General features: G+C 36.0%; 1 protein-coding gene across 3 annotated transcripts in view; it reads left to right on the forward strand.

Moving 5' to 3' along the window:
• Diaph3 (diaphanous related formin 3) overlaps positions 1-21,996 on the forward strand; it is a 545,702-nt gene that overhangs the window by 101,859 nt on the left and 421,847 nt on the right. For all 3 annotated transcript variants that reach the window (XM_008822916.2, XM_008822917.2, XM_029558567.1), the window contains one exon: positions 8,255-8,359. In XM_008822916.2, the coding sequence (XP_008821138.1) occupies positions 8,255-8,359 (105 nt within the window). The remainder of the gene's footprint in view (positions 1-8,254; positions 8,360-21,996) is intronic.

Below are 21,996 nucleotides of genomic sequence, written 5' to 3' on the forward strand. Positions count from 1 at the left end.
CAGGACCAATGAATTGATTATAGTTTTTGTCTTTGAGTCGATTTATATGATTAATGACATTTATTGACTTGCATATATTGAACCATCCCTGCATCTCTGGGATAAAGCCTACTTGATCATGGTGAATGATCTTTTTGATGTACATCTGTATGCAGTTTGCAAGTATTTTGTTGAGAATTTTTGCATCTGTGTTCATTAAGGATATGGGTTTGCAGTTTTCTTTTTTGGTTGTGTCTTTACCTGGTTTGGGTATTAGAATGATGCTGGCTTCATAGAAGTAATTTGGGAGTTCTCCCTCTGTTTCTATCTTTTTGAATAATTTAAGTAGTATGTTCCATAGTTCCCTGGAGGACATCTTTAAATGTCTGGTAGAATTCTGCTGTAAATCCATCTGGGCCTGGGCTTTTTTTTAGCTGGGAGGCTTTGTATTACTGTCGATTTCCTTATATGTTATGGGTCTGTTTAAACTGTTGCTCTCTTCTTGGTTTAACTTTGGTAGTTCCCATGATTTTAGATATCCATCCATTTCTTTTCAAGTTTCAGATTTAATAGCGTATAGGTTTTTAAAATATTCCCTTATAATGGTTTGGATCTTTTGGGTGTCTGTTGTGATGTCTCCCCTTTCATCTTTGATTTTGTTGATTTGGATTTGCTCTTTCTTTTGGTTAGCTGGGATAAGGGTCTGTCTAATTTGTTTAGCTTTTCAAAGAACCAGCTCTTAGATTCATTGATTCTTTGTATTGTTTTCTTTGTTTCTATTTCATTAATTTCTGCCCTGATTTTTATTATTTCTTCACTTCTGCTGGGTTTGGGTTTCATTTGTTCTTGCCTTTCCAGCGTCTTGAGTTGCTGTGCTAGGTCATTTGTTTGGGCTCTTTTAATTTTTTAATGTAGGCACTTAAAGCTATAAACTTCCCTCCTAGGACTGCTTTTAAAGTGTCCCAGAGGTTGTGTTGCATTGTCCTTTTCATTGAACTCCAGGAATTCTTTTATTTCTTTCTTAATTTTTCCTTTGACCCACTCATTGTGTAGGAGTGTGTTGTTTAATCGCCGTGTACTGACTAGGGATTTTTCATCTTGATTTTGAGTTCTATTGCATTGTGGTCTGATAGACTGAATTATTTCAATTTTTTTTTTTTAACTTGTTGAGGTTTGTTTTGTGGCCCAGTATGTAGTCAGTTTTTGAAAAAGTTCCATGGGGTGCTGAGTAGAAAGTGTATTCTTTGGTGCTTGGATGGAATATTTGATAGATGTGTGATAGGTCCATTTTATGTATGGTATCATTTAATTCAGACATCTGTTTATTCTTTTTCCAGTTGACCTATCTAATGGAATCAGTGGGGTATTAAAGTCCCCTAGTATTAGTGAGTTGGGGTTAATCTGTGTCTTTACATCCTGTAGTGTTCTTTTTATGAATTTAGGTGCAACAGAATTTGGTGCATATATGTTAGGGATTGTAATATCTTCTTGGTTAATTCCTTTTGATCCTCCTTATCTTTTCTGATTAGTTTTACTTTGAAGTCTATTTTGTCAGATATTAGAAATGCAATCCCTGCTTGTTTCTTAGTGCCATTTGCTTAGAATGTTCTTTTCTTTCCTTTTACCTTAAGGTTGTACCTGTCTTTGAAGATGAGATCTGTTTCTTGCAGACAGCAGAGAAATGGATTTTGTTTCTTAATTCATTCACTTAGCCTGTGTCTTTTGACTGGGGAGTTCAGTCCATTGATATTTAAGGTTATTATTGAAGGGTGTGTATTAGTTCCTGTTATTTTGATTGCTATTTCTGTTTCTGCCTAATTTTGTGTTTCCTCAATTATAGCTCAATTTTTTTATTTTCTTTTGTTGCCCCTGGGGTATAATTGTTTCCGTCTCTGATCTCTGTATTGCTTCAGGTATTCTTTGAAGGGCTGGTTTTGTGGTCATATATTCTTTCAGGCTATATGTGTCATGGAAGATTTTTCTTTCCCCCTCAAGTATAATAGACATTTTTGGTGGCTTAAGTATTCTGGGCTGGCATATATTGTCATGTAGAACTGGAAATACCTTGGTCCAGGCTCTTCTGACTTTCATAATTTGCATTGATAAATCAGCTGTCATTCTGATGGGCTTTCGTTTGTATGTGACTTGTTTTTCTTTTGTTGCTTTCAGTATTTCTCTTTGTTCTGTACATTTAGTGTTTTTACTATGATATGTCACCTGGAGTTTCTTTTCTGATCCTGTCTATTTTGTGTTCTATATGCTTCCTGTATTTGTGTGGGGATGTCTTTCCTTAATTTTGGGAAATTCTCTTCTACAATTGTGTGTAAGAGCTGGTCAATACCATTAATCTGAAATTCTTCTCCTTCCTCTTTTCCTATGATCTGTAGATTTGGTCTCTTCATGGTATCCCACATCTCTTGCATATTCCATTCCTGTGTTTTTAAAAATTTTCCATACTCTTTGCTTGAGTCGTCCAGTTCTTCAACTTTATCCTCCGGTGTTGATATTCTGTTTTCCATTTCATTCATTCTAGTGGTAAGGCTTTACCCTGTTATTTCAACCTGGCTTATTGAATTTTGCACTTCCTCCTTCATTTCTGCCTGAGTTTTCTTCAGTGTTTCTGTCTGTCTCGTGAATTCATTCAGAAGTTTATCCCTATCTTCTTTTAGTTCTTTGATTTGTTTGTTCATGTATTCTTTAAATTTGTGAATTCCTTGATCATGTTTATGATTGTTCTTTTAAATTCAGTGTCCTGGGTTATCTCTAGGGGGTTCTCCTTATAGAACTCTTGTATAGGACTGGTAGAGTTTGGTGGGGCCATAGTGTTTTGGCTTTCCATTTTATTATTTTTTGTTGTGATTTTGGCATGTGAATTTCTTTTGTTTTTTTATGATTCTGATATGAGAGTTAAGTTGAAGTATGGTACTTTTTGTGTTATCGGGGTGCCTAGGCCATTTCCTTATTGATTATGTAAAGCTGGCTGGTACAGGTTTTAGGTTCTCTTAGGTTTATTTGGAGGGAACTGATCGCTTTAGCTATTCAGGAGCACCACAGTAGACCAAGTCAGGTTCCAGTCAGGTACACTAATGCTTCCTTCTAGATTTGGATCCTCCACGTGGAGGCAGGATCTAGGGGCTATCAGGCAGTCCCCTGCATTCCCAACCCCTATGCCAGAGGGAGGCCAGTACCTGGCCCTCTGGCGATCTGCTGAAATCACATCCACTGCTCAGATGGAGGTCGTAGTCTGCCATGTCAGGCTTTCTGCTAGGATCTCAGCCTTGGTCTACCAAAGCCAGATCTGCCCTTGGTCCTTGGGAGTGTATTCAAGAAATCCCAGGTTGGGGATGGGTATAGAGCAGTTAGGAGCAGCTCACCACCATGTGGAGGCAAGATCTGGGTGTTCTCAGGCAGTCCCCTGCGTTCTCCTAGAAGTTTTAATGTCAAGGAATTCTTTTCAGATGTCACAGTGGGTGCTGGTTGGAACCTCTCCTCACCTCTCTTTAGCAGACTGGTCTATTGTATCCTAGTTGATGAGTGTGTTCCCCAAATGGCTTAATGTTGCCTTCTCCAGAAGAACTAGCACCTTAATGTCAAGGCCTGGACACCTGAGGGTGTTGAGGCTGGTCTCCCTAAGTCCTGACTGTGGTGCATTCAAATGGAAGTAGTCCTCCACATTGGGTATTTGTCTTGCCTCTGTTTTGTTCCCTTCACTTCAGTTATCTTGAGATCATCTCCATAAATCACCTGCATTTGATTCTCTCTTAGCCTCTGCCTTTAGGGAGCCTCACTTGAAACAATGGAGTAAACTTTCATCATTTTTAGCCAGTATGAACTGTATTCATGAAGAAATGTGAAAATTGATAATCATCTCCCTGAACTGCCTCAGCTCAGGTTTTGGATAGTGTCCTGTTAGAGACTTAAATCCCTCTAGAGTTGTAACACAAAATACAGATTTGCAGTTCCCATGACAAAGCTCCCCTTGTGTTTCTCAAGGATTTCATTACTCCTAGAAGTTACATGCTGTTGCTTCAGGAGGTTTTCTTCCTTTAGCCCTGGTCTCCATAGATTAAAAACCTGGTCTAAAAATTTTGCACTTTATCCTTGGGTATGGTTTTTTTTTTTTTTTTTTTTTTTTTTTTTGTCTCAATTCCCTCCTGTATCTCTTGCTTCCTCTTGAACAGATGGAGAACATAACCTGTTAGGTACAGTCATGTTCCTGGAGGTGCTTTATCAGGCTTTAGGATATGTTGGGAGCTGATTAGATCCAGTTTTCTTTGTTATTAAAATTCTAGCCCCCCCCCCCCAGTTTAACAGTTCATTGGCACTCTGATATCTTTCTTTCTCAGGAAGATGAACTTCATAGCTAAACAAGAGAGTTGCTAGAATTAAGAGGAAAACAGAATTATAATGTAAATGCGACTGTATACTAGTTAGGGCTCTTTAGAGATGCCTGCGCTAACAGGTTATTTTCATAGCAGGATTGGTGTTAAGAGGGACTTTATTGAAGGGATTGGCTTACAGGAATATGGAGTCTACAACCTTCTGTAAGTGGAACATTTGAGATGCTAGTGGGGAGCCAGTGGTGCTCAGTGAAAGACCCAGGACCCACAAACTTTGGTTGGGACTGGGGTAGACATAGACTCAAGTTCCAGAGTCTGAAGGCTGGAGAACCATGGTAAGGAAAGAAAAGTATCTCAGTTTGATAGATTGAAGTCACCTTTCCCTTCCTTTTTATTTATTATTATTTTATGTGTATGAGTTTTTTGTCTGTTTGTTTGTAAGTGTACCCATGTATGCATTACCTACAGAGGCCAGAAGAGGGCATTGTATCCCCTGGAATTGGAGTTACAAAAGATTGTTAGCTTCCATGTGGGTGCTGGGAACTGAACTGGGATTCTCTCCGAGAGCAGCCAGTGCTTTTAACTGCTGAGACATCTCTCCAGCCCTGGGGGGGTGGGTGAATCTTCTCAATCACTGTGGTGATTTAGGTGACCAGTCTGTTCTGAAACAAATGCCCCTCACCTCCCATTGCTCCTGCTCCCGTGTTGTACTACTTTACCAGCCATCTGGTTATCTATAACTCAGGCCAGAGGACTAACCTAAAATTAATCATCACAACCATTCTTAGGTATGAACTGATGTCATTTGGAAATGCCTTTCTGAAAAGAAAGCAGTGGCTTTAAATTTTTTTTATTATACATTTTGATATTTTAATTCAATTTTGGCTCAACTAATAGACTCCCTGATTTTTAGTATTCTGTGTCTATTAGATATTTTAATTTGCTGTTTATAGAGGCTGGGTTATCTCTAGCAATTAGGAAATAAAGCAAATATAATGAATACTTTAATACAGATAATCAGAGCTTCCAGGTCCCCCCCCCACCTTTCATAACAGTTATCCTCAAACTTTCCCATTATTTCCAGTTCAATTCTTTTTATGTTTGTCATGCAGTAATTGTACATAGTCATAGGCTCCAGTGTCAATTCAGCGCATGTATCCAATGTATGGTGATCAAATGGTAATTAGCATAGCTAGAACCTCGTTTGTCATTTCTATGTTGTTAGAAACACTTAAAATTCCTTTTAATTTTAAAATATTAATGATTAATTATCGTCACCCTACTGTGCTGTAGATCACTACAACTTAATTCTCCTATCTAAATAAATTTTTACCCTCCAATCAGCTTTTCTCTTTGCTTCTTTCCCTATCCTTCTGAGACTCTGGCAAGCATCATTCACGTCTGTGAGATCCTAGGTAACTCCTGTGAGATCAGCTCCTTAGCTTCCACTTACAAGTGAGAACATGCAGTATTTGTCTTTTTGTGCCTGACTTACTTCCAGGAAGATATTTTTTAATAGATAATAATAAGCTAACAACATTCATAGTTAAAAAAATCAATATAATGCTGTATTATACTGTGTGGCACTGTGTATTTAAATAGAAACAATTGGCCCTAACTATTTAAGGAGTAGCAGTAAGGGAGCATTCTGAATCAATCCCTCACACTGCAATGAATTTTGCAGCTCCAGTGTACACTGATGCCAGCGTGGTGTGTTGGGATTCACATACCACCAATGGTATTGCCCTGCTCCTCCGTTTCTGAAAAAAAGAACAGGTGTTGGTTTAAAAAAAATATTCAAATAACCTTCAGGTTACATAGATTACTAGAAAAGTTGATGTACAGTAAACCCATGTAAAACCACTCAGTTTACATAGTGCTTTCACTTTTGTATTTTATGTCCAATTTCATTGAATTAGGGTCTGAGCTTAGGTAATTTTTCTGTCATTAATTATTATTGTTGTTATTATTGTGTAAGTGCATGATGAGTGTGTGAGCATGTGTGCCACAGCATTCATGTGAAAGTTAGAGGACAACTCTGTGGATACCATTCTCTCCTTTCACCTCTTTGTGGCTTCTGGGGATTAAACTCAGGTATCCAGGCTTGCACAGCAAGTGCCTTTATCCTCTGAACCAAGTGGCTGGCCCCATCTCATGTTTAAAGGTGTGTGAATCTCTATAAAGTGCGGGGCCTTTTTTTTTTTTTTTTTTTTTTCTTTTCTTTATCGAATTAACTGAGAAATGCCTAGAACACTGTTTCTTTCACCCCCGACAGCTTCCTCTCATTCACTGAAGCACCCAGATGCCCCCAAAGAATTTCAGAATGTGGTGGCACACACCTGAATTCCCAGCACTCAGGAAGTACAGGCAGATGTGTGAGACTGAGGCCAGTCTGGTCTCCTAGTGAGTTCCAAGCCTGCTGGGGCAACAGAAAAGAACCTGTCTCAAAAAGCCAAAATTTTTTTTTTTTAAAAAAGAAATTACACTTATTTGTGTGTATGTGTTTGCATGTGTGCATGCAAGTACATGACATGAGTGGAGGGCAGAGGGCAACTTGTCCTTCCACCATGTGGATGGCTTGCTGAACCATCTCCCTAGGCCCTCAAAATTCTTTCTAGCTTAAAACCCATTGAGAAACACTAGCTTATAGGAAAAAAGAGAAGCAAGCAAACCATTATTTACATAACCTATATTTAACTAGAACAGGAAGTGGAATTATTTACTTCTTTTTATCAAAATGTCAAATTGGAAGTTCTAAGATCTTAAAAATTAGTCCCTCGTTCCCTCTTTTTCCCTCTTCCCTTTCTTCCTTTTTACATTGTCTTACTATGTAGTTCAAACTGACCTTGAGCTCATGATTCTTTTACCTCAGCCCCCTGAATTCTGTGATTATATGTCTGTACTACCATACCCATAATTGTAAATATTTCTTTCTATCAAGGTGAAATGAATTTTGACTCTGAAGTGCTTGAATGGTTTGGTGTCACCTAAAGGCATAAACTGTGGTTTCCAAAGAATGACTATATCACATTTGTAAAACTTCAAAGAAATTTAGCTTTCTGGGGTTGTATAGTGATCCAAAGTTCTGAGTTTTATTTAACAATTTGGAGTAGATCTGGAATTTATATACATTTAGATGCTTGACTTAGCATATTGTATGTGGCCCAGGCTGTAGTCAGGTGGAAATCATTGGAGCTAACCTTCTCCCTCAGCCCTTTCTGTCTTATGTTAGCCTGTTTTCTTTTACCAGAACAACCTCTTAAGCAGCTTATGCAATTCATATTTATATGGATCCATTTGATTTGTGTTTTTCATCAAAATTATTCGTGTGTATAGGATACTTGTTAGACTTTCATCTGGTCCCGTTCATGAGTAAATCTTTTACATAATATGGCTCATTAAGTAAATTAACTAGTTAATATTTTTGATAGGGATAGACAGGAAAAATTAAAAACATAGGATACTTTGTCATTTTCCAGTATTAGTATTAGGTATATGGTGTTATGTGAAAGGTGGTAGTTTATTTACTTTTTATAATATGCAGAGTAGCTCTTTCAAAACAGTATAAGATAGCTTCAGGTGCAGCTGTTGTAAAATAAATAAATATATTGAAATTGTGAATCCTAATGACCTTATGAAGGACAGAAATCTGCAACTGTCTAATTATCTATAGTGATGTGAATATGATTTTAATAGGCTGCTATGAATTTAAATCTCTTCTGGTAAGTGTATTACCTGTTAAATGATCTAGAATACCTTCTGTCTATCCAGCGCTCCTTGTTCTCCTTCCTCCAGGCAGAACCACATGTAAATCATTCTGAAACAATTAATGCTGTTTTAGTCACAAATTATTGATTTTTCTCTTTCATAGAGTGTATGTAGAGCTGCCACTTTACTTAGATTCTAATATCAGGCATTTTAATTGTATTTTCCAGGAAGATATGAATTTAAATGAAGATAAAAAGGCTCCATTGCGGGAAAAGGACTTCAGTATCAAAAAAGAAATGGTGATGCAGTACATTAATACTGCTTCTAAGACAGTAAGTAAAACTGTCAAGTTGAAAAAATAATGCTGCAATGTGCTATAGTATGGAGAACAATGCATTTGTCTAATGAAGTGCTTAAGTTTGTACACAGCTGCAATCAGAAGGCTTCTGAAAGCATAATTAGAAACATGTATTATAATAAATTTGCTTAAAATAATTCCCATAACTCTTAAACTCTTGTTTTTTGTCCAGTGCCGTGGTCTACCCTGAGACCTTCTTTATTAGTGAATTAAGATTGGTTATTGATTTGCAGTGTCACTTACATTTTGTCTTTTCTCGTTTTTTTTTTTTTTTTTTTTTTTTTTTTTTTTTTTTGAGCTGAGGACCGAACCCAAGACCTTGTGCTTGTGCTCTACCAATGAGCTAAGTCACCAACCCCTGCAATGTCACTTATAAACAGAGATAACATTTGTATCGTAGAATGGTGTGACAGATTTTTCCTCTACCTACTTAGGTTTGGACTCATAATAGTCGTTTTCATATTTTCCTGTGTATTTTCCTGTAGTAAGATCATCTTGTAGTACATTATAATGTTGGTATTGAATGGCACATTGTGCCTCCCCATGGTGTGCAGTTTTCCAGGGAAATATGGAGCATGGGTAGAAGAAATGACTAAGTGTCTAAGAAATCATGAATGGTACACAGAAGCTGTTGCATTTATTCCATCAAAAACTAATGAGCTTGATTGGTCATATAGAAATTGTGAACAAATGAATTGTATGAAAAATATAAAAATAGAAGCCAAGGAAGAAATGGAAGATAATAGAGAATGATTTTGACTGAATTTAAATTAGGATCAGAAAGTAGTAGTTTATCACACTGGTTTTCACTGAATGCTTTAATCTAATGCCAGATTATAAGAACATAAGTTATTTATACTTTGACTCCATTCATCTACTAGACCAGTCAGTAACGCAGAGATATTTCTTTTGGAAGAAAGACTCAAGTGATGTTTAATTTTTAAACATATCTCATATGTTGGCAGCCTCATTCTCAGAGAAATCACTGAGTGCTATGCCTCTTCTAGCCTCCTAAAGATGAACTCTGTGTTCACTGTTGTAATAGTGCTTTTATTTCTTAATTATACTTAGCTGTCATTTAGGAGTTAGAATGCTTTGTTTTGTTTAGGCTCTGTTTACTAATTCTGTTTAGCCTTGGCATTTTGTTTTGCTACTTTGATCTTATTTTTTTCATCCGTAAAATGTGAATTCCTATATCCTCTAGGCATTTTATCACCATTAAATTATTTATTCCATTTTTAGATCATTTTAAACTGGTGACTGCCTCTTGTGGTAGCAGTACTTTTTTTTTTCTTTATGGTTTATTGTTCTAGCCATTGAAATCATTATAACATTTGCCAATTTTACCATACTCAACAATATTAAGTACCTCATACACAAATATACTATGATGATTTCATATTTTTTAAAAGATGTTCATTTATTCAACACATACTTACTGAGTGTCACTATTTGCTATCCAGGATTCTAGCTATCAGAGATGGGTACCAAAGTGCTTATCATTGTGAGTTATGTAGCCATCTGGGGTATTCATAACTGAAATACAGCACATAGGTAAAAACACATAGGTAAATATGATGTGCAAAATCCAAAGCTGGGTAAGTGAACATAGTGAATTCTTTCTTGTGGAATAGCCAAGAAAGACTACTCTGTTAGAGATCTGACAAGCATGAACTTATTAAATATAATTATAATAGGATAGGTTTTACCAGTTACAGCTGGTTTAGAAAACATTGTGTATTAGTGCATTTTAATTCTGGAATTTGAGATAATATAAAGACAAAAGAAAATATCAAAATTATTTGAACTTTGTAATAGTAGATTCTATTTGGGTTTATATTCACTCATTTTAAACTTGAATTGTCTAGTCATTCTAAACTAAGGTTTGGAATTTATTTATGAGGAGGTAATTAATGATCAGGGTTGGAATATATTTGTTGTCTAAAGTGTGAGTGTAGCACAGATTCATTTAATTAGTATGTGGAGTGCCTGGCTTCTCCTAGGAAGACTACTTAGTAACTTAGCAGGTGGTTAACATTTGGAGTTCAAACTGATCAGCCATTTATGCTGTGGAAGTAGAAACACGTTTTACTAAGTCTAGGTTCAGACTTTGTCCTGCTACTTTACTTACATTGACTACTGTAAAGCTACTACTGAGAAGGGCAAAATCAGGTTTCACTCTAGGTCTCTCTACAGAAGATGGAGAGGTTTTTTTTTTTTGTAACTAGTACTTTTTGGAAAATAATGTTCATATTTGAAGTCGATTTAAAAATGCTTTAGAGGGGGGCTGGGGAGACAACTCAGTAGTTAAGAACACTGGTTGTTCTTGCAGAAGACCTGGGTTCCAATCCCAGCACCTACATGGTAGCTAACAACTGTCCGTAACCCCAGTCCCAGGGGATCCGACAGCCTCTCCTGACTGCCGCGGGCATTGCACTATATGGGTGCACTTACCTACATGCGGGCAATACATGCATACACATAAAATAAAAATAAATAAATAAAAAAAAATGCTTTAGAGGGCCAGTGAGATGGCTCAGCAGATAAAGGCACTTGCTACCAGACTTAATGACCCAAGTTCAATCACTGGGGCCCACATGGTAGAAAGAGATAACCAACTCCAGCAGGTTGTCTTTTGATCTCCACATGTGCACCATGGAACCTGCACATGTGTGCATGGAAGCACCACAAATAAATGTAATAATTTTTTTTAAAAAGACAAAAAAAAAAAAAGCTTTAGAAAAAGTAACCTAAAAGTAGGCCCAACAAATTTACTTTTTAGAATAGGATACTACAAATACTATTAAACTTTTTATTTACACCACCTTAGTAAATTTGAGTTTATTTAGGTGACTAAATAATAAAACTGAATTTCTGCACTGAAGAAGGATTATTAACAATTTCCAACCGTTATTATATTAGGGACTGGTATTCTTTGAATCTCCTAGGATGTGGACATATAGTTCAGGAGGGCAGGTCTGATGTGGGGCTTCTGAGAAAGTTTTCTTTCCTCATTTAAGGATTCTGGGTGGGAGAGTAGTTTTTTCTGTGAGTGGCCGTGGTTATGGGAGGTTACAAGTGCATAGAACATAGCTCTATGGAGCTGTTGTCTGGCCCAGTGCAAATGGTCTTTGTACAGTAATACATACTCCTGCTTAATCTATTTGTTGTTTTCTTTGCTCCTGTAAATGACCTGATATGCCAGCTACATGCAGTGGTCTACATGGGATGTCACTAATTCTGTTTCACTCAGAAATTGTTATATCCATTCAAAGGAGGATGGTAAAACCCCCTCAACTCATTGTATGCCCCCAGAGCCTAATTGGCACAGGTACTACAAGACTTTATGCACATTCCCTGGTACTGAACTTTCTAGTGTTTAGTAGCATGGTTCTTGGAGAAAATGTCTTTCATAAAGAATATGGACTTCACTTGTTTTATTATATATCTGGAGAGGGAGACTCTGGTATCGTTAGTGAGTGATAAAGTCCTTAAAAGTGAATGTGATGAGATAGGCAAAGTGGGTGAGGATTCAGAGTTCCCAAATAATGAAACTTCTGAAAAAATAAGTCCAGGACCAAACACAGGAATGTCGCTTTAATCCATCATGGTCTAAGGATTTTTTAGAAGGAAAGTAGAAATTAACATATGAATCTTCCATATAAATGATAAATGCATTTAATAATGTTTAACCATAAATACAGTTCTCATTCTTTATTGTGGCTTAATTAATTTTTATTCTTTTCCCTCAAAATCCTTAAAGCATTCTTTCAGAAATTGTCAGAAGATGGTTTTTGTCACCAAGATTCTTGGGCCAGGTTTTGGAGAAATAAATGATTTGTGTCCTTCCTCCAGGCTTTCTTTCTCCTTCTTTCTCTTTGGATTAGGTATACCATGCTAGGTCTGTGAGATCAGTGTTTATGTTAGGGCTTATTGTCTTGTGTTTGGTTAAGTTATATTTGGAATGCACTTTCTTTATGGCTGGATAATGTGATAAAGTCTTCTGTAACAAGGGTCACTGAGATCATCCATGACATGAAATTATATACAATTAAAGAATAGGTTAAAACTTGGTATTTTTTTTTCTGTGTCCTTTCAAAGGTTCTATGTTTAATCTTGTTTCATATTTTTAAAATCTGGGCAAGAATTAAGTAATATTTAAGGAAGAAAGTTAAGCAATCCCAGTTAAGTCTATTGTAAATGCTAGTTAGGTCTAGAACCTTTAAAAGAACATAGAAAAACAATAACTTTTTTTTTGAGATAAGGTCTCACTATTTAGCCTGAGACTGCCTGGGATACTTTATGTAGACCAAGCTTGCCTTGATTAAAGGCATGTAAAAAAAATAAAAGCCATTTATTATTCTCCTTGAAAATTATTTCAATTACTACTTTTTTTAAAAATATTCTATTTTATTGTATGTGTATGAGTGTTTTGCCTGAATGTATGTAAGTATATCTGTGTCACATAATCTCTGTGGAGGACTCAGGAGGGCATCAGATCTCCTGGAACTTGAGTTACACACAGTTGTGTGCTGCCATGTTGGAGCTGGAAACTTAACCCAGGTCTCCTGCAAGAGCAGACAGTTCTCTTAACCACTGAGCCATATCTTTAACCCTATCACAAAATTTTTAAATAGCAAAATGAAATGATATTGAGTCTAAGTTGAGCTCTTAAGTGTTGATTGTTGTATCCTATATGTGTGTAGGTACATGTATATATTTGTGTGCGTATGTGTATGTTTGATAGAGTATTTTAAAGTGTTGTTATCAGGTGCTGCTAGTTCTTGCTCAGTGGAGATGATGCCCTCAAACATGGAGAACACTATATTCTGTAGCATGGTCTTTTAAGGCATCAGTTACAGAAATGTTTTACAAAAATATTAGTCATTCGGTGTTACAAGTTTTTCTAAATGGGAAAGCTAGAACTAATTTGTTTTAGCATTGGATTGTTAATTTTATGATTGTGAGAGAATTTTCATGCCTTTCAGTGTTTTTCTTGCTGAGGCTTTTAAGTTTTATTTGAAAAGTTTATTTGTGTGTGTGTGTGTGTGTGTGTGTGTGTGTGTGTGTGTGTATGTCTGTGTGTCTGTGTGTCTGTGTAGGGGTATGAACACATGAATGCTGGTGCCCTGGGAGGCCAGAAGAGGGCACCAGAATCCCTAGAGGTGGAGTTGCATGCCTGATGTCCTGGAAATTTAACTTGGGTCCTGTGCAACAGCAGCAAGTGCTTTTACCTGTTGAGAGTCTCCAGTCTCTCAAGAGATAATTAAAAAAAAAAAAAAAAGGCAGAAATAAATTAAATTTTTAGTTTCCCCTCACTTTTGTTTAAGGAGTTTGTTTTACCACTATAAACTTTGATGAACTAGTTTTACACATTATTGTTATAATCAACATTTTTTTCAGTGTATTTCATGTTATGGCTGAGAAAGGCACCCTCTTAACACAAAAACTTTGTGAATGGCATTAGAAGTGTGTAATCTCAATAGTATCTTTGCTGATGATCCTTTACCTGTTGTCTCCTGTATTTTTTTCTCAGTAGGAGAAAATTTCAGAGACTTAGGGCAGTAAACGGATTTCTTGCTGAAAGTATTTCCTAGCAATCTACCTAGCACTTTAATTGCCATTTCTGCTTGTATAGGGCAGGTTTTATTTATTTATGATTAAAATTATCTTCTAAGAGCTCAAATTCACCCAGTGTCCTCGTGCGTTGTTACTGGGCAGCACTACTGGCTTTTATTTTGTTATTTTTTGCATAATTTGTTCTTTATGGAGGAGATAATAATGAAGCTACCAATCATCTGCTATCATTTTCAAGAGGAAGAAATTATATTAGGTTCAAATTGGAATCCCATAATTTTGGTCTTTTAAAAAGTTAGTGGTAGTTAAGATACCCTTTATTTTAAAAATAGTTTTTTTTTTGTTGTTGTTGTTGTTTTGTTTTTTAAAGGACCCACTAGGTGCAAAAAACCTGTTATTTGTTAGCTGAATTTTAGAGAATGAATTGTTTAGTAATACTTATACCAGTTATTGACATTAGAGTTCATCAGAGGTTGTTTTTTCCTTGGTCATTGAGCTGTTTCTTCATTTAAGATGTTTTGTTTTGGTGATACTTTACAAATTTAAAAAACATTAAAAAATTCATTATATTGTGCATGTGCCTGAGTGTGTGTGTGTGTGTGTGTGTGTGTGTGTGTGTGTGTGTGTGCACACATATATGTGTGTACACCACAACATTTGTGTGTGTGTGTGTGTGTGTATGTGTATGTGTTTGTGTGTACACACATATGCATGTGTACACCACAACTTATGGGAAGAGGTCAGAGGACAACTTTCAGGAGTCAGTTCTCGCCTATAATGTGGGTTCTTGGGATTGAACTCGGGTTGTCAGGGTTGGCAACAGGTGCATTTCACTTATAAGCCATCTCATGGTCCTGCTTTCAATATTTTTATTAGCACCATTAAGCATATATCTGATATTGACAGAAATAGTGGTAACTTCGAAAGTGCTAACAAGAGGAATGATGCTGTTTATGGTAGAGATAAAAGTGGTGAGTAAAGGACCATATGGAATAAACCTTTCTAAAGAAGGAACATTTCTAATGGCCAAACTTCAAAAGAAAAGTTCTATGAAAAGGTAATTGATGAGAGAGACCAAAGTAACCAAGAACAGTAACTCTGAACATGGATATCTAAGAATAATAATTCAGGGACTTTTAAATATCTCAGTGTCTAGGCTGTGCCATTTAACAGTTGGACCAAAATTCCTGTCTATGGGGTTCAGCCATTAGGATTGAGTGAAGCGCTCCTGAGATTCCAGCATGAGCCAAGAATAAACTATTGGACTGTAGAAGATGAGTTTCTTCACCATGTCCTTTTTCGTGTAGCATTAATTTGATGAAAACAAGCAAATGATGGAATTTAAATTGCAGGTTGGTGAACATTTACTAAGAAATTTATCTACTATGACTTCAAGGATGGTTTGTCTGTATGTCACAGTGAACACTCGGTGATATACATACTGTATCTACTAAGACTTTTTCAATAACACTTGGCCACTGGTAGAAATCATCAAAAGAGAATGACACTGGTAGCAAACTGAAGAACCTACTCAATTTTGGAAAAGACTCATTAAGAACCTTGTCAGGGAGAAGAAATATGCTTTGTTTTAAAGCTTTGGTGAACTGTTTCATTTTCCTTGGTGGTAGGTAGCATTATACTTTTGTGGCTAAATTAATTGAGATTTGTGACATTCTCTGTTAGTTATTCATAAGTGGAATAAATTCTATAGATAACTTGAAAAATCCTTAATGTTGCTCATGATTTTGCTCTTCAAAAGACATTTATTCCCAATCATCATTCCTGGATTTATTACTGTTTTGTGAGGGTTGTGGTATATTGGTATTCCACCCCAAGAACATAAAGGTGGTGGAGCCTCTTATTAATGTGATACAAATTATTTTAAATCTCTTCATTATTAAAAAGCTTTCCAGAGTAGATTTAGTAAGTGAGGAATCTGTGCATTTTATTGTAGTTTGAAAAAAAAAAGTAGTTTAAAAATACATTTAGACAATGCAAGACTTGTTTGAGTTAATGATATATACAGATTTTTTTTTTTTGGTTGAATTTTCTTGGGAGTATTTTACTGTTTAACAAAGCTATCCTAGTTGATAGGTGTATTTAGTAGTTTTTATTTAATATCTGAACTATGAGCATATCCAGTTTTGCACATGATGGAAAGGTCAAAGGAGTTTGTTAAATCCACTTAGTAGTGTAGCTAAAGCTAGAGCCAAGATTTCTGTCCTTTAAGAAATTATATTTCATTATTTATTTATTTTGTGTGTACACATGCCATATTGTGTGTGCACATGTCACAGTGTGAATGTGGTGGTCAGAGGAACATTTGTAGGAGTGAGGGTCTCAGGGATCCAACTCAGGTTGTCAGGCTTAGAAGCAAGCACTTTTACCTGTGAGCTATCTCATTGTTCCCTCTGTCTTTTTTTTTTTTTTTTTATACTTTACCTTTTTAAACGTTTTGTCAAATAAAACACATTTATAGAAAATATCAAAAAGATGTGTAGCTTGATGAATTATCACCAAGAGTATACTACCTATATTAACAAACAGAACCTTGCCAGGTTAAAAAGAAGTCCTGTTATCTCCCATTTCCAAGCTAAAATTTCCCTTTAGATTTGTGAGTGCTTTCTCCCAAGAGCAGTTGCTGTTATGAGAATCAGTTCCATAAGTTCATTAAAAATAATTTTAGTCATTCAAAGTACATCCAACACGACTATATTTTATTCTTATATTGGCAGTGTGTTTAAGTTTCATCTTCAGATTCCTCATCCATCCTTTTATTCTGTCTGATAAGGTGTGTATTTTGTTGATTTGAATGATCATGGTGAAGTTAACACTTCTGTGTCCTTTGTATTTCCTGCAGAGTGGCAGCTAGTTGGAGAGATTGGGTCACACTCAGACTTCATCCATTTATTGAGACTATTGGAAGTATTGTAGTTTTTCAGTGGGTACTTCTGGCTCCTTTATAATTAAAATGCTAAAGTCTCATTTTCACTGACCAGTTGGAATACTTTTAGAAAATATTTTATTATTTTTATTTTATGTGTATGAGTGTATTGCCTGCATGTATGTAATGCACCCATATGCAGTGCCCACAGAGGTCAGAAGAGGGCATCAGATCCCCTGGAACTGGAGTTATGGATGGTTGTTAGCCACCATGTAGGTGCTGGGAATCAAACCCAGGTACCCTGCAAGAACAGTCAGTGCTCTTAACTGCTGAGCCATCTCTCCAGTCCCTGGAATACTTTTATAAAGAGTTATTTTCTCTTATATACTATTAGTTACATATGATGTGGGATATTTAAATGTTTGATTCTTCTACCAGTTTTCAGGATACTGAATTAGTTGCCTATTATTTATTCTCTATTATTATCAATTCTTAATGATATTGAAAATTTTGTATTGTAATTATTATTTAGTAATGCTCATTTCATCTTTGTCTAGTTGGACTTCAGTTGGTTCCTATTTGTTTTGGTATGGAGTGATTCTCTTCTCGCTGTTTGATTCCTACTTGATGAGCTAGGATTGTCTGGCCTCTTCTGTTTACTTCTCATACTAGATCTGGGCTCAGTTATAATATTTTCTTTTAGTTGGGAGTGGTATTTCAAGACCATAATCTGAAGATCAAATATAGTTCCTACTAACAGGTAAGATGCTGTTTTTAGGCCTTTTGAGTGAAGAAGGCATGAAAAAAGGAAATATGTGTATATCTAAGACGTTTGGCGTATGTAATATCAAAGTATTTGTTGTTGTTGTTCTTGTCCTGTGTCTGTATTACGTTTCACACATGTTCTCTTCCCGTCACATTCAGTCTTTGTTTCTGAGAGCAACTTATTTTGATGCTCACTGCTTGTCTTTTGATGTTTCTTTAGACATTTTGAGTCCCTGAGAATGTTAGTTATGGCATATGCCTTTTATTGTTGAGAATAAGTTTTACTGATATAAAGTCTTTGCCTCTCATATTTTTCTTCATTTCAGGACCTTAAGTTCTGTGGTTTCCTTCTAGCACAAAACATGACTGTATTGTTTTGAAAAGTTCTGCTGATAAGTACTTTTTATTTCTTCCATTACTGGTTTTCATTGAATATGTGAAATGTGATTATCAAGTATGCTGCATGCTTTTTCATTGAGGTGTTTTTTTTTTTAAAGCCACAAAACCGTTGTCTGGTCTTGCATTGCTTTTTCATTATCAGTATGTTACATTTTTGCCTATCTTTAATATGCTATTTTATCCCCAGTGCTTTTTTTTCTCTTATTCTTTTTACCTCTTTTGTTGTCTTTAATAGTTCATAGATATTAATTTGCCTTGCGTTTGGTTATTATAAAAGCAATGCAAGCTTAGAACTGAGAAAGGAAGATGAGCAAAATGATTAATATCAAGACCAGCCGTAATCCTAGAATATTCAGTGATTATGTCTTTTTGACATTCACAGCATGTTTCATTCTTGTATTTTCAAGCAAAATTGTTCATTTTCTTCCCCCTTCTTCCCTGACTCCTCCTTTTGCCCTTGTCCCCTCATAGCCTTTTTTTCTGCTTTTGTCACATCTTATTCTTTCTGATTTAAGCATTCCATGTGTTTCAATTCTCAATCGTTTGGGACATTAAATTTATTGTTCTATTCCTTCTAGTATTCATTTATGAATGGTGTTTTTAAAAAATCCTTTGAAAAATATTTCTGTTGGCATGTATTTATTTACCTGGTCCTTATTCGTAAGGACATTTTCATGTACGTGTGTTTGTTTCTTGGCCCCTGTACTGAGTATCTAAGCTCGTTTGAAGTTGTAAGTTACAGTTTCAGTAGTGCGCTTTTCTTAGAGGTGCCTTTCATTTTGTAGGAATGTTCAACCAGCTCAGTTTTAATTTCACTCTCAACTTTTTCTTTCCATGTAGAATCCCATGGGGTGCGGGACACTGGTAACTAAAGTTTTGGGAGTTCATGGGACATTGACTGTCCAGCTCCTTAAGATTTTGTACTCCTTCTATCAAAACAGACCATGTTTCTCAAGCTCCATTGAGATTTCCAATAAATGTCTCCCAGCCATTTGGGATGTTCCTGTTTGTTATAACCTTGTTGGTTCTTTGTTTTTTCCAGTCAGATGTTGATAGTGTACAGGTCTTGTGGCAATTGGTGGTTTGTCTCCAACTGCTTTATTTTGAAGATTTTTGAGAGAATAACTTTATTATTCAACGTTGTTGAGTTTTTTGAATTTACTATTGTTCTTTTTTTCTGTGAGGACCTAGGAGTGTTCCAAAATTATAGTGCTGCTGCCATGTATCCACATCCTCCAGTTGCCTGAATTTTCTTTGTTTTATGGGAAGTTATGTCTTTGGTTAAAGTCAATTCAGTGTTGTTAGCAGTTTCCTTCATCTCCTTTTCCTCCATTTTCAGGGAAGAAAAAGATGATATATCAAGGGAAGCCATTTTTTTCTATATATTACCTGATAGCTCTAGGTTTCCCATCTGTAAACTTTCATTAAACCACTTAATGGCCCATGACCTACAAACAGATTTAGATAAAATGCCAGTTTTTGCCTTAATTTCCCTGTTGTGTTTGTATGGTACTGTCATCTCTTTTATTTCCAGTAAGGTATACAGGGTGCATTCTTTTTTGTATCCCAGTTATTTAGAAAATTCAGACTGCCCTTCAGTGTTATACCCCACCCCTGGAAAACTAGGTCTCATCTGCTTGTGTGTGTCTATAAATTAGTGAGTGTGTTAAATCTATCACAGCATGAAATCACTTCAAGCACTGTGAAAGACTATCTTAAAAAATTTAAATTGATTGCAGATGTTAGTGCAATTAAGCAGGCCTGATGAGCTAAGAATCATGTTCCTCAGATTTGAATATCAATGCATTTTAAAAAATTACAGTGCTATACTCCATGTAAATGGAATTCATAGGCGTCTAAGAGTTTTTATCCCCTTCTGTTTTAAAATGGTTTAGAAATGTGAATAGTGATCTGTGACCCCTTACGCAGATACCCGGATTACTTCGAATAAATATGTATGTCTTAAATGTGTAGTTCTGTTGTATCCTTAACCAACAGACTTGACATTGAATGATTATTTCTTCCATTATTTCATTTTCTACCAATTGGCTTTATCTTTTGTGCCTGAAATGAAATTAAAATTATTCTATAGTTAGAGGAAATATGTAGTATTATTCTACCCCTATTTTCAATATGAAAACCAGGAGTAAGGCCAAGAAGCCAAATGAGAGCACTTAGATTATAGAAGTGCAAGGGAAACCCTTAGGTCAAATCTTTGCCTGGTAGAAGTCCATCTGCCTTGCTTTTCCTTCAACTGCTAAAGCATCAAAGAAGAATTTTCTATTTATTTAAAAAGAACATACTAGGTTGCAAATTAGGAAGCAGATTCTGAAGCAAGTCTTTAACAGGATGAAATAGTGTGTTGTGTGTTCCTTTTCAATGTATTTCAGATTGCACCATAATTTAAAATAATTATGTTCATCAATGCCTGTAACATTGTAAATACTATGGACATTAGGAATTTACAACAGAGTAAAAAGTGGTGAGGAGTCATATTTAAATACATCTTTTAAGAAACTGAGAAACTTATTGAAAAATTAAGTATAACAACATTAATGACTTTGGGAACAAAGAATACATTATATTTTTTCCCTGGATGGTACAAGTTAAAGCTCTGTTGTACAATATTATGTGAAAGCTTATTTTATTCCGTTAATACTGCCATTGTATGGAATACAATAGCATGTATTTTTTTCTTTTCCTTTTTTGAGACAGGGTCTCTCTGTAGCCCTAGCTGGCCTAGAACTCATATGTAGACCAAGTTGACCTTGATTTCACAGAGCTCCACCTGCCTCTGCTACAATTAAAGGTGTGTGCCACCACACTGGGCTTATACTGTGTTTTTATGAGTAACCAATGCAGCTAAAATCAGAAAATTCATTGTTTATTTCAAGGACTAAATTGTAAAAATATAAAGGGGCAAGTCCCCTAACAGTTGGTCTTCTTCCTTTTTGTCTTATTAAAGTTTAAAGTAGTGGAAAATGGTATTGGGTGTGTGAAAAAAATGTTACAGTAGAAGTTTTCTGATTCATACCCACAGTAAACATTGACTATAAAGTTAATAATACCAAGCATCATAAAAATAAGGATAATGTATTACTTTTCTGTTACTGTGACAAAACACCATGACTAAGGCAACTTATAGAAGGAAGGGTTTATTGGATTTATGGTTCCAGAGGGGTAAGAGTCCATCATAGTGGAGTAGGCATGGCAGGAGGCAGCCAGATCAGAGAGCTATGTGCACATCTTCAAGCAGACACAGGAAGCAGAGAGGCCAGACTGGAAGTGGGCGTGGGTATACATCCTCAAAGCCCGCCCTCATGACATGCTTCCTCTAGCATGGCCATACCTCCTGAATGTTCTGGGACCCTCCCTAAACAGCACCATGAACTGGGGACCAAGTATTCAAATACTTGTAGCCCATGGTGAACATTCTCATTTAAACCATGACAATGTGTTAGAGCAATGTAAGTTTAGGGCTCATATAAGTAAGGGATTTATATGATTTTTACAGTGTGACTATTTCAGTTATTTTGTCCATAACTAATTTGAAACAAGTTTTCAAACAAATCACTAATGTTGCCCTTTCTAAGGGATATTATAAATATAATTAAACTTTTATTTTTATTTTATGGATATGAGTGTTTTGCTTGCTGTACCATGTGCTTGCAATGCCCTGAGCCCAGAAGAAGGTATCGGATCCCCTAGAACTGGACTTATGGTCTGTTGTTAGCCACCATGTGGGTACTGGAATTCAAACCCAGGTCCTGTGGAAGAACAGCAAGTGTTCTTAACTGCTGAACTATCTTTCTAGCCCCAATTTTATACTTTTTAATGTTTTTATGGTATATGCTTGCATTTGTATACGTGTGTGTGTGTGTGTGTGTGTGTGTGTGTGTGTGTGTGTAGATATGATTGCCCTTGCATGGACATATGGGTGCCAGAGGTTTGTGCAGGCATCTTCCTGTATTGCCCTCTGCCTTTTT

This window comes from Nannospalax galili, unplaced genomic scaffold (genome assembly GCF_000622305.1).
Source record: "Nannospalax galili isolate Female #2095 unplaced genomic scaffold, S.galili_v1.0 scaffold308, whole genome shotgun sequence".
NCBI lineage: Eukaryota > Metazoa > Chordata > Mammalia > Rodentia > Spalacidae > Nannospalax > Nannospalax galili.